This window comes from Octodon degus, unplaced genomic scaffold (assembly GCF_000260255.1).
Source record: "Octodon degus isolate 3935 unplaced genomic scaffold, OctDeg1.0 scaffold00215, whole genome shotgun sequence".
Lineage (NCBI taxonomy): Eukaryota > Metazoa > Chordata > Mammalia > Rodentia > Octodontidae > Octodon > Octodon degus.
In genome coordinates, this window is record NW_004524791.1 from 71,968 (window position 1) to 81,612 (window position 9,645).

Below are 9,645 nucleotides of genomic sequence, written 5' to 3' on the forward strand. Positions count from 1 at the left end.
GGTGCTGGGCAGAAGGGGTGGGGGTGCTGGCTCCATGCAGATAACAGCAGCCTCCCCCACCAGGCAGGATTTGGGGCTGTGTGCCGAAGGGGTCCGGGGCTCCCCCAGGCCCTCCCGGCTGGGTGCAATGCTGGGGTTTACAAGGTGGTTCCAGGAGTGTGCGGCCCCAAACGACTCTTGCAAGGGGAGAGCCAGGGAACCCCACAGTGCCTGGTTTGCGGCACACACAGCAGCAGACCCTGATTCCTGAATATCGCATCACCCACCCACTGCGCCCCGTGTCTCCCAGGTTCCCTGGACAAAGCAGCTGCAGGTGTAGCAGCCAAGGGGAAGAGCCAAGAACGTGGAGAAAGTGCCCCTCCACCCACTTAGTAAAGTACCCACCAGCTCCGACTCTGAGGGGTCTCCAACTGCCCACACCTCCATCTTCTCAAACCGGAAGTTCTCCTCAGCGGACAGCTGTGGGCTGTTGTATGTGGTACACGTGGGCTTGGCCTTGCTGTGCCCATTCCCAAAGTCAGAGTCCACCCACAGTCCGAAGTAGCCATGCTGACCTCCCATGCCCTGTGGAGGAGTCAGGACAGTGTGGCATGAGCGACCTCGTGGCCAGGACTGCGGGGATGTGAAGCCAGCCCGAGATGAGACCCAGGCGGGGTGGGGAGCGCAACTGTCCTGTTCTGGGCTGCTGACTGGAGCAGTGCTGTCTGTGTGTCCTGTGCCACATTACCAGAACAGTCAGGGTGTCCCCGACACCCACAGCACAGCACTCTCACGAGGGTGAAGTACAGTAACTCCCAGGCCCCGGAGTATCACACAGGGGAGAGGTGGACACAGGCAACACCGGACAGCCCTGCCACAGGATACAACCCTTGGGCGGGCGCGCAGCAACCTTGTGCTGGGTGTCAGGACAGAGAACAAGAGCAGACAGGCGAGGGAAAGCTGAGTCAGCCTCCTGCACGCATCCTTACCCCACCTCTGGTCCCCAGGGTCCTGGAGCACCGGGTGCACCCTGGTTCCAATTTGGGGTGGGGCGAGCCCCAAGCAAGAGTCCGCTGCTCCTGCTAGAGCCACTTCAGCTCCTTAGGCCTGTGACCAGCAGCTTCTGGAGACACACAGGGCTCTGCTCCAAGGACAGGGATCTCGCCCATGTCGTTGGGGGACTGGTCATGTCCCCCTGGAGTAGCAGGGGGGCCCCCTCCAGTCAACTGAGGGCAGTGCCTCTTCAGCCCCTGCAAGCACAGGGCTGGGGATCCCCAGAGGGAGACCAGTGGAGAAGAGAGGACAGGGGAGGCACAGCTCCTGCCCCAGATGAGCGTCTTTCTGTCAGGGTTTAGATCTAAAATGTCGCCAGGAACCTCGTGTTTGTAGGGTGACTGGATCCTGGGGTGCTGTAAAAATCTAACGAGTAGCTCACGGCTGAGGTGCTGTCAGGAGGGAGCCAGCTGGGAGTGGCTCCTCCTCCTCTCTGCTTGTGGACCACCCTGCTAGGAGCACTGTCCTCCACCAGGCCCCTCCACCATGCCTCCCGGCCTTGGAATCCGCCAACCTTGGACTGAACCCTCTGAAACTGTGAGCTAAATAAACCCCGCCTTAAGTCATGGGTATCAGGAAAGGGACTAGAACACGGCCACACATAGCCCGCCTACCCCACCACGAGACCCACTCAGGCCCTTTCGGCCTCCACACTCTTCCTCTCCTTCCTACTGGGTCATCAGTTAGGCAAGACCAGCCAGGGACTACAGTCTCCCCAGCTGGACCCCCACAAGTCCCCAGAGTCCGGGCCAACACCCTGGGGTCTCACACTCAGGTGTCATTCCAGTAACAGGTCTGTCACCAACACTACTTCAGGCCATAAAAGTCACAGACCAGCTAGGCCCAGTGTCACCTTTGCCTACAATACAGAGAAGCCCAGCCAAGGCCTCAACCTTCCCTGAGGGGAACCCTGGCTGGTATCACAGTCCTAGCACCAAGACCAGGGCACAATGAGGGGACACTGCCACAGGAGAAGCAGAACACCACGCAGCAGGTGTGCTGACTGGAAGAGGGAAGGTGCCAGGCTGTGCACCGGTGGGGGACGCTGTGCCCACAGCCCTGCTGACCCATCACCACCCGCACAGCCTGGCCCGCTCCTCACCAGTCCATTGGGGATGGTCTGCTGCCCGTGGTTCAGGTACATGTAGTGGTCGTTGTAGCCTGTGGGCATGTACACGGCCATGCTGGGGGTGATGGAGAACAGGAAGCACTTGTTGTCCCCTAGAAGTGACAGGAAGCAAATGAACAAGATGACTGCGCCTGTGACGGGCACAAGGGCTTCGGCTCAGGAAAGGCAACAGCAAGGCCTCCTCACCCCTCGGTGGGGCAGACGTCGCAGCGTCCCAGGCTCACACTGTCTGAGGCCCGCACTGCCTGGGGCCCACGGACACGGGCACCCATGGCGACTGAGTGCCGTGCCGTCTGCAAGGCAGAGGGGAGCTGGGGGAAGGAGAGCAGGGGCACAAATGCACATGGGGGGTGCGCTAGAGGCCCGGGGGACCTTGGGGAGCTGTCAGGGTGCGCGTGCACAACACCGCAGCCTCCCGTCCAAGCAGAGCTGCGCTGCTGCCATCAAGGTTGGGGCAGCTTGTGCACCCGCCAGGCCCCAAGTGCCCTCTGCGCGCTCCGGCACTGGACTTCGGAGAAGACCACTGTGCTCTGCCCTGACAAGGGGGCTGATGACCAGCATTCACTGGAACCCCACGCTAAGCAGCCTGACAGAGCCACCATGAGGCCCACAGGGCCAACAGTCACACCCTTGTCCCCATGGGATTCTGCCTACAGCGGAAGCCACACAGGGTTGTGACTGTCAGGACACAGGACGAGGACTCACCAAGGCAATGTACCTGACAAAACCTAGGCTGACAGTGAGGGCTCCCGACCAACCACACAACACAGCTGCTGGTGCGCCCACAATCCTGTCCCTGCCACCTGCCCACATGGGGCTAGTCCGGAATTCAGGAGCTGAGGCCCAGAGAAGCGGGCACCACGCCCAGGGCAAGAGCTGAGAGCCATGATCCCATCTGCCAGTGGCACAGCCCTGGGTCATTTCAAAGCTGTCTACCCACTCAACACTGCAGACCAGGGGCTTTGTGCTCTGATACCCATCCTGGCTAGGCTACCCACAGGGCAAGCTGACCTCTGCTGGGGCTCCTTCTGCACGCTGAAACTAAGGCTCGCGTAGGTCTGCACTCAGCAGGAAGGTGAGGTGTCAGTACCTTGGTGGCAACAGAGTCTGGAGCTGATATCACAGGCTCTGGAGGTGGCAGGAGCCCTGCCTGCAATGCAATTATGATTCTTGGGGCTTGTTTGTGTCCTGAGGCCACGCAGCCCCCTTGGGCTGCCAGGGAGGTCACCCTATGCTAGGACACAGGCTGGGAGGATAAGCAGGCAGAGGAGCCCAAGACGACAATTTAACCCAGAAAGGTTGCCTACAAGGTCAGCCGGCACCCAGGAACCTGGATTCGGGGAGGGTTCCAGCCGTTCCCGCAGCTAAAGATCCAGCACATTCTGAAAGCCAACAATGAATCCAACCCTGGAAACAAGCAGCGGGGCCAGAGGCCCTGGCCCCTCACCCTCCTCCATCCAGGCAAGAGGTCACACAAGATTCCAACAAAACCACAACACTGATGGGGCAGAAGAGACACACACGTTCCATCTCCCAGCCCCTCCTGAGTGTCCACAGCCCAAACTCGCCCCACGTGCAGGTCAGGCTCTGTCCTCGCCTGCTCTCATCACCCCACTGCAAGGGCCACGGAAGAGATCTGTGGTGCCCCGCAGCACCCTCTAGCAGCATCACATATTAGCACCCAAGCGGGTTCAGGAAACAAGGTGGAGAGGCTGCTGTCCCTTCTCTGCACCACCCCACAGGGACAGGGCTTCATGTCTCACCTTGAAACTGCGGCTTGACCTCCCAGGAGCAGGAGGCGAAGCCCCCGAACACGTGGCCATCGCGGTCCTCCAGCAGGACCAGGCAGGGCCCACGGTGAGTGATGCGGCCGCACAGCTGCGAGAAGCTCTGCCCGTGCAGGTGGGAGGAGAAGAGCAGGCGCCAGCGCTGCCGCTGCTCCGGGGCCAGGTGGGAGCCAAGGAAGAGGACAGCGGGCGCGTCCAGCAGGCTCTCCAGCTCCTGGCCCAGCTCCACCTGGCGCTCGGGGACCAGCGTGGCCACGTCAAGGGACCCGCATAAGATGAGAAGGCCCCTGCAGATGACCACCTTCAGGAACATGGCCACGTGGGGGACCCTGAAGACCCAGTCCTCGATCACGCCTTGGTCACAGTCAAGGTCCAGCCACTGAGGCCCCTGAGGCCTCTCACCACCTAGGCGAGGGACAGTCAGTGTCACTGGGGCAGGCATCACTGGCACTGACCGCCTAATCCTGCCTCGGCCAACCCAGGAGGCATGAGTCACACATGGCCAGGTCACCTGGCAGAAGGTTTGTCAAAACAGATGCACTGCACATCCACCGATTCCAACCAATTTGCAGTATAAAAAATGACTGCAAAGAGCCACCAACCAGGCGTGGTGGCTCACACCTGCAATCCCAGCACTGGGAGGCTAAGACAGGAGGATCACTATGAGTCTGAGCTGTGTAGCAAGACCCTACACCAAATACGTAAAAAAGTATATCTCAGCAATTTCTTTTACACTGATTGCACATTAAAACTGAGACAGCTTTAGCCAGACTGACCAGGGAAAACAGAGAACTCAACGACTCGAGACAGAAGCTGAGCCATCACAGCTGCTCCTGCACAAGCAAGGGTTCTAAGGAAACCCCACATTGTGGCACAAGGGCAGGGTGCTCACTTCTTGACTTTGAGCCACACCACACAGCTATACGTAAGGTCACTGACCACGTGACGCTGAAGCCCACGCCACCAGGGCGCACGCTTACCTGGAAGCTTCATCTCGGAGACAAGATGGGTGGCCAGGGCCTTTGTCCTGACCGGGGCACCTGTGGCCTGCGTCCCAGCCCAGCCGCGCAGTTTCTGTCGGTGGGCCAGCACATGCACCACGGAGCCCACCAGGTCCTCTGTGAACTGAAAGGGCACAATGGCACCATGAGTGACAGTTCCACCATGACCCGAGAACTGTCCCATGCCACCGTGGGAACGGGCAGCTTTCTCGCTAATGCCCACTGTGACAGCTGGCATGGGTGGGAGAGGGCACCCAGTGGAGAGGTGTCACCAAAGCTTCCACACTGGAAGCCTGAGCTCAACCAGTCATGTGCCCAGGAGTCCCATGATGCCAGCACCACCCGCTGTCACTGTCCTGAGCCTGATCCAAGGACACCCAGACCGGACCTTCTGTACTTCTCTGGCCTTCACAGGCCCTTCCCGGGCAGAAACCATTTTCAGGATCACAAGGCTCTTCTCCTCGGCGTTCCCCTTTAGCAGGTGTGACATCGACGCTGAGAACTGCTCCCGCGAGACACTCTTGCTGGGCCCCAGGGTCCTACTAGTCACATCCACCTGCCGCATGCCGTCATAGAGTCTGGTGACCATTTCCTGGGGAAGCGCTTCCCCCACATGGCTCTGTTGGGGACAAGTGCGAGAAAATGCCAGAGAGGGGCAGGGTCCAAATTGTGGCTCGGGCTGGGGAGATGGCTCAGTAGAATAAGCGCTTCCCTGGCAAGCGCAAGGGCCTGAGTTCAATCTCCAGTTCCACAAAAAAAAAAAAAAAAAAAATGGTGTTGCAGGAAGCAGGCAGGACCACAGCCCCCGTCCCTTGGAACCTTCCTGCAGCTATGTGGCCCCCTCTGCACCCCACTGCCATCCCCCAGAGACCCATGTCCTGGAAGTGTCCTAGCTTGTCCTGGTCACCACGCCCTTCCTGCTCATTCCTATCCTGTCTTCCCCACTTCCCAGTCTCCCCACGTGGCCACCTGCTTACACACTGACACGTTAGCACCTTTCGTGTCTGTGCAGGGCAGCTGTTCTCTCCCTCAGGGGTTAACAAGTGGGTCTCAACTTTACTTCTTATCCCAGTTCTGACAGTGCACACACATTTTAACTCTTCTCACTAAAGTCGTAATTTAATTCTTAGCAGCCTAAACAATGACCCTCTGTAAATGCTGCTTTCCTTTTGGCCTCCAGCGTCAGATCTGATTTGGCCAGGATGACAACTAAGCAGGAAGTGTGAGTCCCTGCAAACAGGGTCCCTGACAGCTGGCCACCACAGCGTCAGCACTGTGCGGTCCTAGCCAGGCAGGCTGCGAACTCCCCACGAGCATCTTCCTGTTCCTGTGTGTTTCCCACCTCCCCCTGCCAAGCAGCCTCTGATTCCTTCCCAGCTCGGAGCAGAGCCAAGGACGCCTGGTCCTCTACAGCCCGTGTCCTGCAACCAGCTCATGGGCTTGGTGCCCACCTTACAGCCCTGGCGCCCACTGGCTGGTGGGCTGTGCCTATGCGGCTTGCACTGCTGACCTGGAGACATGGGTACACAGAGCTGCAGGTCCTCATCTTCAAAATAAGCATAGTGGGGGGCCCTGTACCCCTATTACTGCTGTCTGCACATCCAGAAGTCAGAAAACAGGCTGGTAGAAAATGGCCCCCGACCCCCTCCAGGGATGGAGCAGAAGCCTCACCCATGTCCTGCTCAGTCAGGGCCCTGCAGCATGAGCTCAGAGCCCCCAGAATGGGGCCACAACATGGGAACAGCAGCTGGAACCCTGGAAGGGGAGCCCCAAAGGCGAGGCTCCAGCACCGCATTAGGCTCACCATCAAATTCCTTCACGTCAGACCCAAGTCCTCAAGGCAGTGGTGTGCCCGAGAGGCTGTAGTCACTTGAGATGGGCAGGCCTAGCTCCAGACAGTCACCTGGACTCGGGGACAGCAGCCAGGAGACATGGGGCAGCAGGGACGGGAGCCAGCTGGCCCTCTGGCGTCCCCTGGAGTTGGAAATGCTCAACAGCACGGCCCTCCTGCTCCTCCCTAAGTGCCTCCTCCAGTGCAGACTGGGCACCGTGCTGACTTCCAGAGAGGGAGGGTCTGCTTAGCTATCAGGGGCAGCTGCTCTTGGCACTGCCGGGGCAGAGTGACTGCAACAGGAACTACATGGGCCACAAAGCCAGCACCACGTGCCATCTGGCCCTGCACAGAGAACAGCTTCTTGGGGTGCCCCTGGGCCCGAGGGCCATACTTTGCAGACCCTTGGCCCCACACTGGCCCTGAGTAATGGTGTCATTCTTGCCTGCAGAGCCTTCAGAGAGAAGCAGCGGGGCGAGCTCTCCGCGCTGTCCTTATCCGATGACAGGGCATCAAACAGCCTGTCAATCTCGGCCTGCTCCTCAGGAAGCAACTGGGAGCAAAAGCTCCTCTCCGAGCAGCTCTTGCTGTTCCCCATCCTGCCTCGTCTTGGAAAGATTTTCCTGGGAAAGGAAGAGAGACGGGTCAGAGAGAAGCCAGCACACAGCAATCACGGAGGGCAGGCGTTGGAGCTGCAGCCCAGGTGGCAGAGGCAACTCTGCGTGAGACGGCCAAAACGCAACAGACCCACAGAGCAGTGTCCCGGCGCAGCACGGGTCCGCTGCTGACAAGAACAGGGAGCCGCACTGTGACTCCAGGGTCTACCGGCGCAGGCACCCGGGCTCACACACGCAGAAGCACCACATGCGGGCTGAGGGAACTGGGTGGGGGCATTTTAATCAATCCAAACCTTTACTGCTTTAAAAACAAAACTCTGAACCTGAATGGCCCCATGAATTTGAGTAAAGCCGTCCCCTGAAAGCCCGCGTCTGCAGCACACCCGATCCCGCTTCCGCCTCTTCCTAGGAATGCACTCTCGGGCAGGTCCCTGAGCCTTTCTGCGCCCAGATTGCTGCATTCATATAATGGGAATGACCATGCTCTGTCCCCGAGCACTGGGACAACGTTCCATGTTATCCAGAGCAATGGGAAAAGCATCCCAGCCCTAGCCCCAAACCTCCAGCACCCGGGCAAGTGACGGCCGGGCCCACCACTGCAGGCCTCGTCTCTGAAAGGCCCAAGCCTGGGAGACCGAAACCAAAGCACAGTCGGAGACGAAAGCCCGGGGTGAGGGACAGCGCTGAACTCCTGCCCTGACTTTTCAGGCGGCTGCGTCAGTGAGACTGCTGGGGAGGCACAGGCCTTTGGGGAAACTGAGGCAGTGGTGCAAAAACAACCCCCAGGACCAGGCCCTGATGGAGGCACCTGGCAGGCAGGGAGCAGGGGAAGGGGCACCACCACGCACACCTCCAGGGAAAGCAGTGCACCCTCGCCTTGCTGCCCCTCCCGGCCATGAGGGGACAGCCACTTAACCCAGGGAGCGCCATCGTAAAGTGTGCAGTTTGGTAGCATTCAGTACATCACTGTGTTGATAACAACTACCTCCACCAGGTGCCAAAACATCTGTCACCCTGTGGGAGCCGCGACAGCCCCACTGGCATCTCCAGTCACGCCCCCTCCCCACCTTTGACCACGATAAATCTACCTTCCATCCTTGGCTTTCCCTACGCTGGACATTTCACATCGATGGCTTCCATCACTGGGCCTCACGTTTCCCGGGCCCCTGTGGCGCAGCCAACTTGAGGTTCACTGTGCTGCTTGCAGTTTGTACAGCTGGCTGACACTGCATCGTAAGGACATAGGACACGCCCCACCGTGTCCACTGGCAGCCAGTGATCATGTGGGCTGTCCTCACTTTCTGGCTGTTAGGGAGACTGCTGCATTGGACCTGGGTGCATGAGCCCCACAGGTCTCCCGGCTGTGTAGTTGGCACCTGGCCCGGAGGTCACTGGCTCCCATGGGGGCCCTACGCCTGGTGTCTGAGTGCATCCAGCTCTCCTCCACACTTAGCCCCTCTTCCCGGGCCCTGCAGAGGCTTGCTGTTGCTGTCTTTTAATTGAGGTCATCCTCAAAAGCCACAGGGCTCGCTCCTGATGTCCCCTGAAGTGGCCAGGAGAGGGCACCTAAGAGCAGGACCGGACAGGCTCAGGACTGTCACTCACAGGCCACCGGATCTCAGGGCTCGAGTTTCTCAGCAGTGGAGCCAAGAAGGACACCCCCGACCAGGCTCTATGCCCAGCAGCATGAGGCTGACCTCCCCTCAGAAGCAAGGGTGTGCAGCTGGGCTCTATCCCCCCACCGCCACCATCTCGGCAGCCCAGCCAGCCATGGCCCAAGGGGCCAGGGTGGCCACATGGCTACACCACCACCATAGGGATCAGTGCTGCCACTGAGAACCCAATCGGGACAGGAGTCCTTGTGTTGGGGACAGCAGAATTAGACAGGAGCATTACAGGCAGTGCGCGAGGGCTGAGCCTTCAAAGAAGCCGGTGCTCTTTTTTTTTTTTTTTTTTTTTTTTATAACGGATAACCATATGTGCGGGGGTGTTTGGGGTTAGGCGGGTGGCTATTCAACCTCAGTCTCCGGAACCAGGGATTGAACTCAGGCCCTTACGCTTGCCAGGGAAGCGCTTATCCTACTGAGCCATCTCCCTGGCCCCCAAGCCGGTGCTCTTTATGCCTATTTTTAAAATATATTCTAATTTTTAAATGTTTTTTATCATATTCTGTAGGGACTTAAAGTTCAACATATCAATACTTGATGAAAAATACCTGTTCCATATTATCCCTAAGATGTTTGATACG

The 9,645-nt window shown here is 59.0% G+C and overlaps 1 protein-coding gene across 3 annotated transcripts in view; it reads right to left on the minus strand.

Annotated features, from left to right (window-relative positions):
• The window catches only part of Tldc1 (TBC/LysM-associated domain containing 1), an 18,273-nt gene that overhangs the window by 2,423 nt on the left and 6,205 nt on the right, over positions 1-9,645 (minus strand). For all 3 annotated transcript variants that reach the window (XM_004645009.2, XM_023705249.1, XM_023705250.1), the window contains exons 2-7: positions 7,226-7,403; positions 5,338-5,568; positions 4,929-5,073; positions 3,925-4,353; positions 2,135-2,253; positions 385-564 (exon numbers count right to left, since the gene is read on the minus strand). In XM_004645009.2, coding sequence (XP_004645066.1) covers positions 385-564; positions 2,135-2,253; positions 3,925-4,353; positions 4,929-5,073; positions 5,338-5,568; positions 7,226-7,378 — 1,257 coding nt within the window. In that variant the 5' untranslated portion in view covers positions 7,379-7,403. The remainder of the gene's footprint in view (positions 1-384; positions 565-2,134; positions 2,254-3,924; positions 4,354-4,928; positions 5,074-5,337; positions 5,569-7,225; positions 7,404-9,645) is intronic.